This window comes from Euprymna scolopes, chromosome 27 (genome assembly GCF_053919585.1).
Source record: "Euprymna scolopes isolate OS-2025 chromosome 27, ASM5391958v1, whole genome shotgun sequence".
In the NCBI taxonomy this organism is placed as follows: Eukaryota; Metazoa; Mollusca; class Cephalopoda; order Sepiida; family Sepiolidae; genus Euprymna; species Euprymna scolopes.
Genome location: NC_136508.1, coordinates 35,757,546 through 35,777,538, shown reverse-complemented (window position 1 = coordinate 35,777,538; position 19,993 = coordinate 35,757,546). Strand labels below are relative to the sequence as shown.

Here is a 19,993-nt window from a genome sequence, read left to right as displayed (position 1 = left end):
TATATACATACACACTTTTCACACCATCTTTACTAATCATCACAGTGTGTCTCACTCCCCTTCTGACAATCCTTTATCTTCAAGTGGCTTTTGTACCTTGGGAGGTGGTGACAGTAAAGGGGGGGGGTTCAATTTTTCATGTTAACATACTAAAAGTAGCAATCAGGGTACCCTAGTTTTTTGTGTTTTTTTTTAATTAAGAATTACTTTTGCAAAGAATTTAAAACTTTACTAAATTAGACTAAATCTTTGTGTTCTTAGGTTTAATAAATTTTTTTTAAATAATTATTTTATTTTTTTATAAAATGAAAATATAAAATTGTTTCAGATTCTTTTTTAAAAAATATTTTATTATTTTTATCGAAAAAAAATATTTTGAAGGAGAGAGATCAAAAATATTTAAATAAAGATTTTACATTTCAAAAAATTGGGTCTTCGATATCAGATACAGTGTCATACTAAATTCTTTTTCGCTGCTTGTATAATTAAGACGCTGAAAATAGGCTTGGTCTGTAGAGAAGAACATCTTTTGAGAATTCTGATAAGCACACACGAAAGAAGGCATATTGCCACTTAGAGACAAGAAGCTACTATTTGGGATCATGTTTAACAGGGAACTGTGGGGAGTTAAGCAGCAAGATGTCTGTTCACATTACATTTAAACTTCTAAAGGTTAGTACAGTCAGGGAAGCAGGTAGATGGGAGGGAATTACAAAGTCTAGCAGTTCAGGGGAAGATACTATCAGAGTAAAAGTCTTTCGAGTATCTAGGATCCTCAACAGTGAAAGGGTGGAATTTCGCTGCTTGTTGGGTTAATCGGAAGTATGTACATAGATGGGTCACAAGTGCTAAGAGTTCATCAGAGCACATTCCAACAAAGTACTTGTAAAACAGGTATAGGGATGGCGATGGGACAGAGGTTGAACCTTGATTGACAATGCGAGACCTATTAGATTTGAGACTCTTTTTTGAACCCTGTCTAAGTTTTTGTTTGTTTTTTTGGTTCCATGCAGGGGCGAACTGTGGCTTTGTAAAGATATAAGATGCTCTTTGGTGTGATTAATTTTCTAGCCTGGCAGAAGGAGCCCACCTTCTTTGCAGCAACCTTTATTTTATATTTAATTATTATCATCTCATGTTTTTCAGCCACCCATCCACAAGACTGCACTGTAGAAACTGGGGTGGGATGGAGGGGCATGCTGTCAGGTGACGTTACAAAATAACCGTTTCTGCATTATTACATATGTAGATTCTCGCTTGTAACACTCCGCTACATCGAATTAGTCGAACCTGGAGCTCCATACAGGCAGAGAATCATGTCTTGGTCATTATGAATCGGAGGTTACGTTGATTATTATAGCTTGATATGCAGTTTTAGTACTTATCCAGTTTTACTCCAATATGCAAAAAAAACAAAAAAAAAAACAAACATAATTGCACAAAATCTTTAGGTTCTAATTCAGAATTCAACCTAATGGAAAAAAAAAAAAAAATTACATAAAAATCTTTATGGTGTACATATCCGTCATGGAGCGGAAATGTCATATTCCGAAAAATCTCATAAATTGCTCAAGTAATTTTATTTTTTATAAAGAAAATCATTTTTAAATGGTTTCAAGTGATTAATGTGAAATCAGTAGCATATCAAGGCTGATCTCACAAGTTTGAATTATTGTGGACTTATCTGTTCGGTTTTTTGTTGCTGTTTTTTATTTTTGTTTTTTTTACAAGGTTGTAATGAAAGACTGTCCCTTTTAACTTACTCATAAAATTTAATTTTCTTTGTTAAAAATAAAACTACTTGATCAATTTGAGATTTTTTTGGAATATTACATCTTCATTCCATGATAGGCGCATACATCAAAGATTTATATATCCACATACACATTATATATATATCTCATTCCTCGCATTGTGATAGCCTTCTAAATCTCTACTATATATATATATATATATATATATATATATATATATATATAGTGATTAGGTTTGATTCTAAATAAAAACCAAACTTGATTATGTTACGTAAAAAAAAAAAAAAAAAAAAAAAAAAGGTTATTTACCAAAATTTATATAAACTCATCCGATACTTTTATTTTTATAAAATCAGAATTTCAGCAGTAAAACGTCTCTAGCCGGTATTATTTTTATTGTGTGTTGAATTATGTTTCTTGACTGTTAACATTAATGCAAGCAGAAAATGGCGAATGAGATATTTTGTCATTAAAATGTCTTTTGTTGTTTAAAAATAAAAAAAATAAATAAAAACTGGATGAATTTGCGTCATTTTTTATGCATTGTTTTCTATAAAATCTAATTCATAAGTACATAACATTTTTGCAATATTTTTTTTTTTTTTTTTTTTTTTAATTTTTACGAGCAGTTTTTAATATCGGGACAAAAACTGGATAAGCGTCACAGTCTTTATGCATGGCCTGATGCGTCGTTGTTTAGTTTGTGTATCCCTGCTGTCACTGTCCAGTCAAAGTAGTATAGATCCAGCCTTCATTCAGAAGCTTGTCCACTTTTTTTTTTTTTTTTAAACAATATTATCAGCTGTTTTCTTTTTTCTTTTTTTTTTTTTATTCCTCTCTTTCATACGTAACTCCCAAAGACCATTTCACAAGAAAAAAAATGTTGGAGGTGTCACAGCAAAAAGAAATATCAAGTTTCAACTTTGCAGTTTGAAGCAGAGTCAACTTGAAACAATCATGTGTTTCAAGATAGAAAACTGCTTGCTTATTATTAGAATACAGAATTTTTCCAACTCTAAAAAGATTTATTTAGAAACTAAAACATTTTCATCATGATGGAGAGATCGCAAAGAAGCGTTAAATCTTTTGCTTTCTCTCGGATACATCAGAGTTATAAAACATACCTTGTAACATAGCACACTCTAGGAAGAAGGATTCTAACTCCGTAGTTTTATTAAAAGAGTTAAATAAAATCAGAGACCATCTGCAGTTAGAGTCAACTGATAGTTTAACAGTATGTTAAAACCATTGTCAGATACACAACTAATCACTTGCCATTAAAAGACTGCATTAACATATTCCTATTTCCTGTTTTTCTGCTTATAATGTGCACTCAACCATTAAGCCACATTCACATAACTTTAATTATTCATCTACTTACACTAACAATCATTTTAAAATTCCTAGCCTGTACTCCATTCTGTCTCATTCTGGAATCTATTCTTTAAAGTATCTATGTAACCTAGCATATCTAGAAAGGGGTTTAACTTAGCCCCTTTTTTTTGGGGGGGGGGATGTGTGTCAAAATCTGAGAGACAGTTTGCAACTGTTTACCCACTGTCATTTTGTTTTTTAGTTCACACAAGACACAAAAAAGAAAACATGTACAATTATTATCTTTCTGGTTTTGAAGGCTTCCTTTTGTTTGTTAATGACAAAATTCTCATTGTCAGTTCATTGCTACTCTAGTAGATAGACTGTTACACGAATCATACTGCAGTATTGAAAGGGTTAACAGATGGAAGAAAAATGAGAGGGGAAAGAAAAAAAGGTCAACTTAATCAGTACCATTAAATACATTCACTTTGGACACATACAAAAAAAAGAAAAAAAAGAAAAAGAAATGCGCAATGTCAAGATGACCAAACAATAAAGAAAATCTAACAGAAAAGTGGAAACATTCACAACAGGAATTGCACAAGAAAAAAAAAAAATCAAACAACTTCAAAATGTCTATTAAAAATAAAAACAAAAACGAGAAAGACAAATTTAACATTTTTATCTAACAGAAAATAGGGATTTTTTTTTTTTTTTTTTTTAGTAGCCAGGGAGTTAATTCTTTACTAAAATTGATTTACATACATCAATAGGTCACAGTATAATACACAATGCACACGCACAAAACATTACAACTAATTAAAATATTCAAATAAAATGCATGACAGATACTAAAATCAACTTGAATATTTTCAGTATTTAAAAAGTGATCCCCACCAAAAAAAGAGAAAAAAAAAAAAACTATTAAACTGGTCCAAACTATCACTGATTTCACAAAGTTGAGATATCAAATGGAAACATTAGTCACCGATAATATTTTTATTACATGAAAATTATTCAAGTTCCAATTTACTTGCCTCCTCACGAGGGCAGAGTTAGATAGAAGGTCGATTTTTAATGTGAGGAAAATCCAGCTCCCCAAAAAGGAGCACGCTGGATAGGAACAAAAATTAAAATTGCCCCAGTCTAGAAAGATTTCTCCTCCACTGACCGAGGACAGAAAAAGTGAAGTGTAGTACCAGAACAGATACTACACCTTGTTCTTAGTCAAAAAGCTTCAAAAAAATTATTCAAGTTATGCAGTAAAATTATAATTCAGATATCTAACAAAAACGGTTTCATCTTAGTTGTCTAAAATCTTACAACTAACTGAACAGTGAATATTTGAATTTAACAAAATTATACTTTCGACTAAATCTTTAAAATTTTTGTATATATATATATATATATATATATATATATATATATAAAAGTGATGGGACGATTCCAATATTTTCCCCGATTCCAAAATACAATTACCAATTCTGTTCTAAAACCCTGATTTCAATTACCGATTCTGATTCTTTTATAATCTCTCTGAATTATATAGAGATAGAGTTATAGAGATTTTGCTTTATATATTTTTTCGAATTATCATAAAAGCCTATGTGCAAATGTAAAAAATACACTTGTGGGAGGTCATATATAGATCTACAGTTTTATTGATGGTTTAAAAATCAATAAATATTCATCATTTAATTATTTGTGCCAGCAATGGAAAATTAAGTTTTAAAAAATAAATAAATCATTACTAGCTTGGAAAATAGACAAATTTTTCTGATTCCAATGCCCACAAAATTTTGGATTTTCCAATTCCAATTAATCATCCCAAAACTATACATTATATATATATATATATATATATATATATATATATATATATAGTAAGTTATAAAATGTATATGGCGATTAAGCTACACTGAATATTCCGCGTTTCATCCACTCCCGAAGAATCCTAGAGTGGATGAAACACGGAATATTCAGTGTAGCTTAATCGCCACATACATTTTATAACTTACTAACTAGCTCTACCTACGTATTGAGCACTTTTGAAGTAAATACTTAAAGTTTACGCATAAATCTATACTTTCATATAATAATTTATGTGAGTAAATTTAGTTTAATATATATTAGACCCCCAGAATACGGCATTAAAAATTAGTAACAAAATACAGTACAGGCTGATGATTTGTATCAAATTTTAGTTAGCTACAGAAGGCTGTTCCAATACAATGAAACCGCTGGTTTGTCTTTGGAATAAGTATGTATAGTTTATATATATATATATATATATATATATATATATTATACACACACACACACACCTAGAAAACAGAGCTATTAAACCTGACAGTGATATGGGACAAGGGGGAAAACGTAGCAACCCTAATTAAAGCCAGCATCCCTAATGATGCAGAATTAAACCGAGCTGAACAGGAGAAGATTATGAAATACCAAGGTCTTATGTATGATATAAAAAGAAACTGGAATCTTAGGAAGAGTTCCATATTCTAGTAATTATATGAACAACGAGAGTGGCTCATGAAAAAGAATAGAAGAAAACTACCTGGCTAATCTATCAAATGCAAAATAGATTATGCATAAAGAAATGGTTATAATTTTAAAAAAATCTCTCTGAAATAGCAGAAGGATGTTCCATCCAGAGCAAAAAAAAAAAAAAATGAAAAAGAAAAATAGATATGTAGACTGAATGTTAAAAGATAAGAATTGGACACAAATGTAAAAATGCATTGAGGAGAAAGAAAAAAAAAAAAAAGATGGATATCAAAAATTAAATTCCTTCAAATTTCTCCTATAAGATAGTGTAGAAGAAAAAGAAAAACTAAACAAAAAAATGGAAAAGATGAACAAGAAAAAAGAAACAAACAAGACCTAAGATTACATTTGACAACATTTACATTTGACATTTGCTTAAGGAGTATTATAAGAGCACTATATTTCTTTAAATCATTATGTCTGTACATGAACATATACGTATGAGAGAATAAATAGATAACAACCAACCTGCCAGACTGTAGACTAGATGTAGAGGAGCTGCCAGAGTTGTTAAGTGCCTTCATTGTATTTTCATCCATTTCTACATCACTTTTAGCTCTCCTTGTCCGCCGGTCACCCTTCTAAATGAATTAAAAGAAAAAAAAAAAATACATGATTTGAACAATTATAAAAATCGTAATCATAATTGTACTCTAGTAAGACTAAGCTGCTCTCCTCTAACAATTACAAGATGCCTCTCCAACCACCGATATCCATGACAAATAACACCCTACCTGAGAATTCTTCCTTCAAACTCCTCAGTCTAACATTTGCAGGAAATATGAACTGGAACAAAAACATTAAAACTGCTGCAAAGAAGCTGTATTCCATTCATCAAGATAGAAGGCTACTCATACCTGAGAGTATTCTGTACCTCTACAAACTTTCACGAAAAACACCCGTCTAGCTGAATCCACTGTGAAAAATTTCCCCCACTCTATATCTGTGCCTAAATCAAAACGCGGATTTCATGAGCAAGGCTTCTTTCTTAGAACTGCACGCCTGTGGAACTCTGTTCCGTCTGCCTGCTTCCCTCCGGACTACAACTTGGATGTCTTCAAGTCTAATGTTAACAAATTCCTAATGAACCGCCCCCCTAATTGAACACTTCATAAAATCTCCTCACTAACGTGATGTACTTGCAATAACCCTTATCCCTGAGTGGCTTCCGGGCCTTGATAAGTGGTGATCACTGTGTAAAAAAAAAAAAAAAAAAAAAAAAAAAAAAAAAACCCACCATTCGCCCATGCATGGAGTATTGTTGCCTCATCTACAGGGTGGTCAAAAAGTCAGGTAACATTTTAAAGAAAAACGATATTAGCAATACACGTATATTTAAGTACCATACATTGAAATATAAAATGAAACAAACATGAAATATGTTTATTTTGTTAATTGTCGTCCATTTATCTCTATCAATCGCTGGAAGCGATTAACCACTGATTGTGTAACACGTGTAATCATGTCAGCTGATATCCGCGCAATCTCCTCTTCAATAAATAACTTTAAAGACGCTATTGTATCAGGCTTCTTGCCATAAACGCTATCCTTTACATAGCCCCAAAGCCAGAAATCAGGAGGGGTAAGATCCGGAGATCTGGCTGGCCATTCAACTGGGCCACGGCGACCAATCCATCGCTGTTTTTTCTACCTTTAACGTGTTACCTGACTTTTTGACCACCCTGTAGGTTGGTGCATCTACCATTAGCTTCTCACTCTTGGATAGGGTTTAGAAAAAAAAGTTTTAAATCTAATATATCCCACTTTGTCAACTAAGCTTCAACCCCTGTCCCATCGCTGCAATGTTGCATCTCTGTGCCTGTTTTACAAATATTTTAATCGAATGCGTTTTCATTGCACTTGTGCCTCCTCAACGTATATATCCAACAAACCTGCTTAGCAACAAAATCACACCCCTTCACTGTTGAGGTCCCTAAATGCCAGAAAGCTTTCTACTCTAATAGGATCTTCCCTCGAACAGCTAAACTTTGAAATTCCCTTCCTGCTACCTGCTTCCCTGACTGTACTGATATGCAGAAGTTTAAATGTAACATAAACCAACATATAATTGTTAATCTTTCATAGGCATGGTCCCAATTAGTAGCCGCTTACGTCCAAGTGGTGATATTCCATGTTTGGAGTGAACGTGAGTAAAAAAACACAGACTTTGGCTTAAAAAAAAAAAAAAAATTCTATTTGTAATAATTTGTGTTCTTTATAACAGCACCTGGGAATGTTAATTTTCATTTTTACCACTGGTACTATGCTTTCAAAGGCTAACATTCACAGGTAACATGAATTGGAACAAATACACTGAAGACATTGCAAAGGCTGCTGCAAAAACCGTGTGTTCCCTCTACAGTGCTAGAAAATTACTTATACCTGAGAGTATCCTGCACCTCTACAAAACTAACGTTTGCCCATGCATGGAGTATCGTTGCCACATCTGGGCTGGTGCATCTACCACTACTAGTCTCTCACTCAGAGTCTTAAAAAAAAAAAAAAAAAAAAAAAAAAAAAAAAAAAAAAAAAAAAGAGTCTACAATCTAATAAATCCCACACTGTCAATTAAGCTCCAACCCCTGTCGCATTACCGCATACTTGCATCCCTGTGCACGTTTTACGAGTATTTTATTGGAATGTGTTCTGATGAACTCATTGCACTTGCATGCCCTCGACATACATACCTCTGATAAATTTGTTTTACACCAAAATTCTACCCCTTCACTGTAGAGATTCCTAAATGCTGAAAAGCATTCTATTTTAATAGCTACTTTGGAATTCCCTCCCATTTATCTGCTTCCCTGACTGTACTGATATGCAGAAGTTTAAATGTAATGTAAACAAACATCTATAAAATTTCAAAGACAAAATGTGGTGCTTGAATAGCATTGGACACAAGTGAAAATCACATCCCAAGTAAAACCTCTTCGATATACTTACATACGCAAAAAATAAGTATCCTCACTAAAAATAAGAAAAAATTATTGAGTGGAAGTTTAATTAAAAATAAAACTCAGTTTTCATTATTTTGCTGATCATTACTTAGTTAAATCACAAACTGACTTATCTCCCCTTGTTTTATAGTATTTCAACTTTTATCAATGGCAGACAGGCAAAATACAATAAAACGGATTTCTATTTTTAATTAAAATTCTACTCATTAATTTTTACTAATTTTTGATGTAGATACCTATTTTTTCCTGATATCAAAGAGTTTTGCTGTTAATTTGTTTGGAACTACAATTTTCACTTGTGACCTGTACTATACAAGCACCAAATATACAATTATTTGCATGTGAGAGAAAGTAACTACAATGAATGTATTCACATATTGATTTTACTGGCTGAAGAAAAAAAAAAAAAAAAAAAAAAAAAGAAAACATTATAAACTGATAATTCATACTAAAATTGTCTGCAAAAGATCCCTGGCATAATAGATAAAGTACTAAGTCAAATCTAAACACTCTCCTGGAGGTTGAAGGTGCAATCCTCAATACAAGTGAAAATAATAGAATTGCAAATTTACCTGAAACTTCTACCCAACCATGGCTGACAAAACAATAGCATGCTACCTCCATGGATTAAAGAAAGGGTTCTGTTTCAAATACTGTTGATTTCAGAGTTCAACAAGGATTCTTTTGAGTTCAACAAGATACACCTAAAGAAAGTCTCGTAGAGTACATCAACAGAAATGTGGTGAAAATAACACTCAAGATGAGAGCAGTAGTCCAAAGAATCCAAATAAATTAATCCTGACATCAAAAATTCAGAAATGAAAAAAAAAAAAAAAATCATATTTACGAGTTTTTTTTTGTTTTTTTTTTTATCACAATGCATTTTGTGAGGTGCAAATTCCCACCTCATCTAATCTCCAAGCATACCATTGACTTGTTTTTGTATTTTCAGTTATATGAATTAAAACTAAATAAAATTTTAATTCATCTCCATTTTTTTTTTTTATTTTACATTGAATTATTTCAATTAGTTAGCCTAAAAGAAAATTAAATTTTTAATAAAAAATAAAAAAATGATCACAATATATTTTGTTCTATTTTTGCAAAAACAAACAAAAAAAAATCTAATTTCCCCAGTTGATTGATTGAATAAATACATCTAGTAATATAATCTAACTTGTATTTGTAAGCGACTTGACTGTACAGAATAGCATGATCATATAAAACATAAATTAGATCATGAATTATATTTGACTGAAAATCACTTTCAGAGCAAGATATAATAAAAAAATAATGTGGGAGAAAATAAATACTAGGAAAAAACGCTCAAAAATACAAAAAGAAAAAACATGATAAAAAAAAGACAAAAGGAAAAAAAACATGGAACAAAGAAAAAAAAAATGAGAAAAAAAAACAAAAAAGAAAAAAACAAAAGGAAAGATAAAGCAAAGAAACAAACTATGAAAGAAGAAAAAAAAATCAAAGAAAAGAAAAATTTTTAAAAAAAATCGAAGAAAAAAAAAATCAAAGAAAAAAGATACTTACTGGATCAGGCCGGTCTTTCAAACTTTCTGACCTGCCCAAATCTGTTCCACGTCTGTTTCAATATAAAAAAAAGAAAGTTTATAAATCTATGCAAACATCTTACTTTTCCAAAAATGGTTCATAAGTTGTTAATAATGTTCCTATTAATTATAAAAAGATTTAAAAAATATATTCATCTAATATTTTATAAAATATCTTTATATTTAAGCTGTTAATCAAATCATTTTTGTAATATATTAAAGTTATTTTATAAAAAGTGAATTTCTTAGTTTTATAAATTGTGCTTTTGTAAGAATTTAAATATTTTATTTCCACTGAACTAAACTTGTTTCTATAAGGTTTATTATTGTTTTTTTTTTTATTCAAAAAAGTATATTTTACATTTTTGTATTAAAATGTTAAAGGATAACAAAGTTATTGTAAATTGATTGTATTGTCCAATAACAATACAAATGTGCATATAGCACAAACAGAGGAAGGGGTTAGAATGAGAAGTTGGATTCATTTTTTTTTTTTTGTTTTTACTCCACAACCTAATTTTTTTTTTCAGCAGACTTCTACCTTAAAAGGTAGAAACTTTAAATCTGCAATTTTTTCAAGTCAGGAGTTTGTTAACAAAAAAAAAAAAAATCCAAAAAACTCTGGAGTTGAGAAGCTGATTTTTTTTTAGCAAGCTTTCCTCTTTTTGCATCTAGGTAGCTATTCTACTATTTAAATAGGCTTTGTGTAATCAGGAGTGTTTAGATCAATCATATCATCAAGGCAACGCAAGAAAAATATAGCAAATAAAAATGTAGGGATTCATTTACGAGGACTACTGACAAATTGTAAATTAAAAAAACTTTTTTGTTTAAATGCGTAAAAGCTACAACATTATTTAATCATTATAAGTAGTTTTCAATATATCAATGAATTAAACTTTTCCAACTATATTTATTCAAAGATTTCGTGCTTGTCCAGAATTTTGTTTCATGAAAAAAACACTTTTAAAAATCTGTATAATAAACACAATTGTAATGAAAAGAAAATATTGTACATCAAAATTCATGTAACATTCATCAAGTAGCTTTATTTTTAAATAAGAAAATCAAAATTTATAACTTAACTATAAGTGACAATCTCGCGATGCCATCTTGAAAACAGTTTGAAGAAACAAGAGAGAGAATTCAAAATCAAGATTTTAGAAAACCATTCTTAACTTGAAGCATTGGAAAAAGTAAAATTTGTTTAAAAATAAAACTACTTGACGAATTTACATAATTTTTGGTGTACAATATTTCCCGTCAATCACAAATATGTGCATCAATAAGACTGTTCTTTATATCTGTTTTCTCATAGGAGGCAATTTCTGGACAAGTGCTATAGTCTTTTTTATGCATGTTTTTTTTTTTATCCATTGTTAAAACATTAAAAAAAAAAAAAAAAAAATCACAAATGACACAAATTGAATTTTAATATCTCAACAACCAAAAGACAATCAAAGAAATGGTACGTTTTTTTAAAATATGTCATTGATTGCTTAATGCACATTTACCCCCTGCCCTTCGAAAACCTCTGTCTCCCTAAAATGCATATTAACTTTCATCCTGCTGACCATACAATTTACTTTTCAATTTAATATATCTTCTTTTTTTTTTTTTTATCTAAGTTTATCATAGCTTGAAGACTACATAAATATTTTTGCACTTTATGTGAAAGCTATGTACATGAACTCTGGACAAAAATTAAGATAGTTTAGTGCAAATATGTGATACAAATCGAATTTGAAATAAAATTATGAATTCTACACTTCAAAAATTATGTTCCATTTAAAGAACAATGATAGAAAAAGAAAAAATGGTTGCTTACTTGTGACGTTCATCTTCGCTATCAGCCGGACTTTTCTTCTCAAATCTCTGCACCAAATTGTTTACTGAATGTTCTACAATAAGAAGCTTTGTTCATTCAAAACGCACGGAGCAAGGGACTTTACTCGTCCTTTGGAAACAATCTACTTTTATATTTATATCAAGTTAAAAGACAAAAAAAAAATCAAGTTAAAAATTAATGATATGCCAGTTTAGAAAGATTTAATTTTACATATGAAAAAAAAAAAATGCAATCAATTGCATTAATAAAATGTTATTTGAAAGATTCTATTAAATCAGTTATGCTTATAATGTAAATCTAGAACCAAATATTATATATATATATATATATATATATATATATATATATATAAATAAATGGCACTATTCAAATTTGTTCAAATATATATACAGTTATACATGATGAAAGCATTTTAAAAATAGTCTTGCTTACTTATTCGTACAATACTGATGTGCCGAAACATTAAAACCTATGACAAGTGGAAAGAATCACAGGTAATGCTTTTATACATTAGGGTCAGATGTACATAAATAAACTGACCTCAATTCTTATATTTGGATACAACATTCAAAGGTCAGCTAAGAATAAGAAATTTTGATTCTGAAAAGAAGTTCAATGTTTTTGTTAGAAGAATAATTCTAGTGATTTTTTTTTTTTTTTTTTTTTTAAACAAAATGACCCTTGAACTCTGGACTAGGAGGAAAGTGTAGCACCTGTTCTGGTATTATACTTCATCTTTTCTATCTTCTGTCAAGGAAGGAGAAATATGAACAAGTATTAACACATTAGATGATTTGGCCATATTTAAATTGAAAAAAAAAAAAATTGTCTGATATAACGTCAACTTTAAAGAATGACGAACACAATAGTGTATGGACAAGGTCTTTGACTACTGTCCAAGCGGTTAGGCTTCGAATCTCAGTATGAAACATTCATGTTTAGCCACACTAGCAAAACAGGTGTCTGTAGATGACCACATTTTCTACTTACTTGTAGGTCAAGCTCTTTAGTAAAGAAAATAAGGATTGCTACTTTAGTGGAAAGCATTGCTCTTCACAAAAGAATTGATATCTCTCGGTAGTTAGTAATGTAAACAAGTATAAACACATATCTTTTCTCTTACTTTTGTTGTAAAGGAGATAGCAATGGATAAGATCTCTGACTGGTGCTCAAGCGGTCGGGTTTTGAATCTCTACCTGAAACACTTGTCATGTCTGACCACACTGAATGGTTGTGATATGTTGAAGCAGTTGCTTGTAGATGACCACACACACACAACAAAAGTAAAGAGACACTTATCGTTAAGAAAAACTTGTCATATGTTTGTGATCAACCTGAAAGGTTATATTCCTTTTTTCCTTCTCTGGTAAATTAAACGATCACCCATGGAAAGTGGAATCCCGAGATTTGCAGTGATTAATGCTGATTAAACCCACATCCTTAATTGATTCACAAAACAACACCTATGAAACTGACAATTCTGCTTATTTACCTTTGTCATATCTGTGGCTGTTTCATCACAATGAATACTTATAGAACCAAAATAAAGTCTCCACAACTCAGTAGTTTCATCCAAACTCAATAATTCAAATATAAAAAAAAAATGGTAATGTTTAAAATTCATGGTCAGAGGAGAACACTAAAAAATTCTGTATAAGCTACAAATGGTTTTATGTTGTTTTTGTTATATATCAATAAATGAAGAATCATTTTGATTTAAAATTCACTTAGTATTATGCATGTAAAACAAAGAAAAATCATGCTTGAAATGTGTCAACATTATATGAATAAGCTAAATCAAAACAAAATGGACATCGAATTTGACCTGATGTCATGTTTATCTAAAGCCGAAACAAAATGATTCCTCATTTAATATAGATCAATAATATTGAACAAAACCAACAGCATAAAACCATTTTTAATGTCTGTACAGAATTTTTCTTGTGTTATTCTAACTGTAATGTTAAAACATTACCACTTTTTAATCATATCAGGTGTGGAAATGGTGGATTTAAATGATATTATGTAATGAAACGCAACAGATCAAATGATTGTAGATAAACGTTTTAATTTATGTTACATCAAACTTTTGAACAATTTCAGAAATTTTTAGGGCGAATTCTGGAGTAAATGTGGTATTATGGTGTTTCACGATTCTAGTTAAGACTAGGATAGAGATTCTCTAGTCATGGTGACAAATGATGACCAATGACATCCATTTTCCCACACATTTAAATGGCTTTGTGTCTGATGTATTCAAATGTTTAAAATGGAAATTTATAATATTTTTATATTTTAGTTCCACTAAATACAGAGTTGTGTTTTTCTTCCAGACCCTTACGGAACCACAACAATTGGTCAAAAGTTTAACCGAACCACTGCTTCTTGCAAGGTCACACTTTCAAAAAAAGAAAAAAGAAGTGAGAGCTGGAAGCGTTTGAGTCTATAGAGGCTGACTATAAACTCAAACGCTTATGGCTCCCACTTCTTTTTCCATTTTCTCTACGATGGCCAATATATGTTAATGCATTATAACATACGACTAAGTCCCAGATGACTGTTTTAAGCAAAGCTTTCCTCTTACAATTAAAAAATTAACAACTGTTGAGTCATTATTTGGATTCCTTGGACTATTATTCTCATTTTTCATAACGTTTCGGTCGATGTAACCTCTGATCTTCTTCAGGTGTATCTTGACATACGTGGGAATCTTTCTGTACAAAATTCTGAAATCGACATAAAATCTCAAACAGAACTCTTTATTTAATCCACGGAGGTAGTAAGCTCTCATTCCGTCAGCCATGACCGGGTAAAAATCGTAAGTAATTTACAACTATATTTTGGGTGTCACCTGAGGGTTGAACCATCAACCTTCAGAAAAGTAACTTTACAACTGAATTTTACCAAGTACTCTATCCACTGTGCCAAGAACAATTCTAGCACAAATTTTAAGAGCCTTAAACCTATTTTGTTTCTAGATGCCAATATCGCTATTTATTGCTACATATTATGTGCATATATTTTTTTATAGCAGCCTTTTTATTACTCTATATTATCTATTATTTATAATTAATACTTCCCATATGGTGTTAAATTCTATACGAGGCTTGTTGAGCTATTGAGTACCTAAAGGTGTACACCTGTTAACAGAACAGTTCATCACAGAGGGACTCATTCCTTCCTCCATGAGTGAAAAACTAGGTCAGACCATGTTAAGTGTGTAAACAAAAAACTTCTTAACAGTCATGCAGCAAGATGTTTGTTCACATTACATTTAAACTTTTGCATGAAAAAGAAAAGCCGAGTCAGATTTATTTAATTTTGTTTGTTTGTTCGTTTTCGACAGTGCCGGATGGTATGAGGGTCCGAGAGAGGTTTGAACTGTAACAAACATGGGTCAAGCATAACGGTCATGTAACAGAAACAATACTACACTACACTCTCCCTATAAAAAAGAAGTCATGCCTGGGAGGATGATATGATCACAGTACAGGTACTACACTATCCTCCTATTAAGGAAAAGATAATGCTGGAGAGGATGGTCTTATGAAAACAGAACAGATATTAGTTTACCCCGCCCCATCACGCCAACACCAAATTGAGTATTGAAAGATAATATAATAGTATATTAATGAAAGTACTAGTTTAATATCAGTTTCAGACAAACATATACCAAATCTCCATTAGTAAAAGAGGTGTCGGACTTGCTATTTTCACAAAGTTTTAGTCTTCTACGGGTGAATTTTTTCTGTAGTGGATGGATTAAATGAAAGGTTCAGTTTGAAATTCCCAGAAGGTTACTGACTATAACGAAAGGTGTGAGAAGAAGGCCGTAGAGTACAAAAGCCGAAACCAAGTGAAAATGGCAAGAACAACAAGAGAAAATGGAAACATGCCAAATACATAAATGTTGTATATTACGGCACACCAGAAACAATAATTAGGTTAAAAGTATTTCATGAGCTTCAAAAGCAAAATAGTAAAAACAAAACAGCAAAAACAATGTTATATTTTATGTACAAATCCTAACATTTTGTACACAAAACAAAACCAAATAAAAAAAAAACATTGCACACAATCATTAGGTAAACAAAGACAAGATTTATTCATCTATATATAAAGCAGTAGATGTGTGTGTATGTGTGTGTGTAAATTGAAAGATGAGGAATAAAAGTTACATAGAACTTTATTTTATCATCAGACCACCAAGGATGAAAATGAGAAAAAAAAAAAAAAAATTAAAAAAAAAGGAAAAACCTCTTTAGGCCATGGCATGCTTCTTATCAGAAGAGGAGAAAAGCCGGTATCGAATAAATATAAGGATATACAAACAAAAACCAACTTAAAACCATTTAGATTAGAAACGAAAAAAAAAAAAATAAATAAATAAATAGATATTATAAAAAATATATATTAAAAACAATTATGATGAGAACCAATTAGCTTCGAAATATCATTGCCCAAGACAGTTTTTTTTTTTCACCCATTTTCATCCTTACTGATCTGATGATACACAATAAAGTTCTATGTAACTTCTATTCCTCATCTCTTAATCTTATATATGAATTGCTCCTCTTGACAGTGTAGAGCTTTTACTATCTTGATAGGTTTGCTTTATCAAAAATAATATCTTCTCCAGATTCATTTGTATTTATTCCTCATCTTTTATTTTGATAATACGAATTGCTTCCCTTTTACTATCTAGATAGATTTGCACTTATTAAAAATGAATATCTTTTTTCAGATTCATTTATCACAATATATATTACACACTAGTTGGATGCTCGGCATTGCCCAGTCATACAATGCGCTTAAAAATGATATTTTAATTTATGTAGATTGCATAAGTATGATTATAGAATCAATCCTCTATTGATTATTATATATTATGAGGAATAATTTGCCCAGTGAACTAATTAGCAAAAATCAAATAAAAACATAATGATAATGTTGTTCATCAAATTCCGTCTGTGTTTGTTTACAATATCACGTCAGCTGATATTAGGGCTTGACGATGAATGCCCTGGAAAAGTTACTTCTGATTAATGTTAAGTTTTAAAATATGCAAACAAAGAAATCATTTGCAGTGATTTTAAATGGTACCTCTTCTATTTTACCGCAAATTGAACTTATTAATAAGTAAAAAAATAAAATAAAATGGTGAAGTACACCCGGGCTTGAACATGGGATCATTCGATCTGTAGTCAAACGCTCTACCACTAAGCTGTATCTCCAGATTATAATAAATCTGGGTTTTTTTTTGTTTGTTTTTTAAGAAGAAATGATTTGCTGAAAGTTTTATTATCTCCCTTGGCTGGTGTAATGTAAAATATTCTCCTGTAAAAATTCTTTTTTTTTCTATAAGAGAGAAAAGCTATTTTTAAGATCAGATGTTTTTAATTTTCGATACTTATCAGATGAATATCTGTACAAAACATATCTAAGAACACTGTCACACACATAAATTAGCTTTGTGTGAAATTTGCAAAAGATAGGTTCCAAAACAGCTGAGCCGATGAAGAAGGAACTCACACACAAAGTGACTTTTATATAATAGTATATATATATATATATATATATATATATATATATATATATATACACACACACACAGAGAAATATGTTTACTCAATTATAGTTCATCTTTTATTTATACTTATCCTTTAATTTATAAAGCCTGATGTAACTACAGAGCATATACAAATAAATGATAAAAGTCTATATTCCAAATTTCAAGATGTTAACCATCTTACTGTTTATTTATTTAAGTACATTGAAATACACAATTCTTAACAGCACCTGTTTCATAGCACAGAATCATTCATGTAGTTTATTTGTCAATTCTTGAATTTATTCCACCTTTAACTTATCAGAAGGAAAAAGTACTTATCAATTTTAAAAAGAAAAGGCCATAAGGGGCATGATTAGAAAATCCGAAAACTGGGTGAGAAGCCATGGCGTAAAAAAATAATTGTAACTTTTCTTCCAATTTTCAGATTTTGTAATCATGCCCATATGCTACGAAACAGGTGCTGTAAAGAATTGTGCATGACAATGTACTTAAAAAAAATAAATAAGATGGTCAACATCTTGAAATTTGGAATATAGACTTTTGTCATATATATATATATATATATATATATATATATATATATATATATATATATATATAAGCGATACATTCCATCCACTAGTTGGGATTGGCTCAGTGATAGAGCATCGCGTTTCAGGAGTGGTGGTTTTAAATCTTGCTAGATTCAGCCATGCTGATGCATCGCAAGACAGTGAAGCACATGTCTAGCTTTTAAAATACCATGTTGCTTCCCATATAAGGGCATCACACTGGTGAAAGGAAACCTTATTCCACCTAGCATTTAGGTAAAATGCTTTTCTATATAAATTATTTTACTTGTTCAAAATATTAGAAATAAAAATAAACAAATAAATGATTATATATATATATATATAAGTTATCTGGTCATATTTTTAAGTCAAGCCCAAATAGTATTTAAGTTGACAGATCAATGTTTGCTTCTGACTAGCCAATTTTTATTTGTTATTGTTGTCATGTTATTGGCAATATAATATGCTTGGATAAAATCAAGTCTTAAAATTACTTAGTCCTATAGAATTGATAATATAAAACATTTTAAGGTAAAGAGTTATAGAAGACACAGGTAAACGTGTGTATTTTCATATTAAATTTGCATCAAAGCAATGTTAAAGCAAATAAAAATGCTGAACAGGAAATAAGCATGAGTAAAAAAATAAAAAATAAAATAAAATTTTAAAAAGCATTTATGTAGTACAGTTAACAGACTAAAAATTGATGTGTGTGTATATATATATATATATATATATATGTGTGTGTGTGTGATAGATAAAAACTTATCAAATGCAAGAAAATATCATTTTTACTGACCTGCATAGTTTGTAAATTCTGAAGCTGTTTTAAAGTCTTTTCCTATTTCAATAATATAAGATGTTGATGCCTGTCTTTTGAAGACAGCAAAAAATTATCCAATATGTTTGATTCGTGTATTAGTGTTGGTGTTTAATTCCTTAAAAGTAGTTAAAAAAAAATCAGTTACCTTAACACTAACCACAAGTCAGAGTGGCAATCCCCTGGACTTTTCTTTTGTGTGTGTGTGCTGTTTATGTCTGAAATTAACTATCATCTTCAAACAAAATTGACTGGCATTTTTTATTTACTTGTGTTTGGCCAAGTAAATGTAACAATAACAAATCCAGAGATAAATATTGCAATCAGTTTCCACACTTTAAGATTATAAATTTTCCTGCAGTTAGTAAAAGTTATCTGTTGTATCTTTTGTCTGTTTTTGAGTCCTACTCTGTTAACCGTACTATGAAGACATGAATGCCAAATATTTAAAAATAAAAAAAAGGAGTAAAAATATATATAAGTACCTAATAAGGCATAGAAGACAGAATTTTTTTTTTTTTTTTAACGATGGATGTAAATACAACACAACAGCACGGGTAGGGCCAAAAAACAACAACACACAGCAACAACACAAAGAATAAATAAAAAAAAAACACCAGAGTACTAAAAATAGGGGCAAGGGGAGAAAGGAGGGCACGAAATAGTGTGATTACAGCTTATTTACCAAAAGCCGAATCACTTATAATACGTCACCCAGAAAAAGAGCAGAGAAACAAAGCAGAAGAAAAAAGGTGAATAAAATAACAAAAAATAGGAAGAAAAAAAAGGTGCAAAATATTAAGAGGAACACCACAACGAGCACTTTTACTGCTTCTTTTGTTTTGTAAAATTAAAAAAAATTTAAAATAAAAAAAAATCTGGCGATTTTATCTAAAAAAACTTTTATAATATTCAATTAGCAAAGATCATATGACCAGTCAAACATGTAGCTGCAGACATACTATCGGCACTTCCCAAGTTATTGATAGAGGCCATTTAGTATAATTATAGTCTTCCATAATGCTGCAAAGCTGTTTATTGTTTTGCTTTTT

General features: G+C 30.4%; 1 protein-coding gene across 40 annotated transcripts in view; it reads right to left on the bottom strand.

The window, feature by feature from the left end:
- LOC145248812 (rho guanine nucleotide exchange factor 11-like) overlaps positions 1–19,993 on the bottom strand; it is a 609,361-nt gene that overhangs the window by 110,995 nt on the left and 478,373 nt on the right. For 28 of the 40 annotated variants that reach the window (XM_080110472.1, XM_080110474.1, XM_080110478.1 and 25 more), the window contains 3 exons: positions 11,978–12,050; positions 10,130–10,181; positions 6,096–6,208 (listed from right to left, as the gene is read on the bottom strand). In XM_080110472.1, coding sequence (XP_079966598.1) covers positions 6,096–6,208; positions 10,130–10,181; positions 11,978–12,050 — 238 coding nt within the window. The remainder of the gene's footprint in view (positions 1–6,095; positions 6,209–10,129; positions 10,182–11,977; positions 12,051–19,993) is intronic. The other 12 variants (XM_080110473.1, XM_080110475.1, XM_080110485.1 and 9 more) reach the window with 1 other exon arrangement.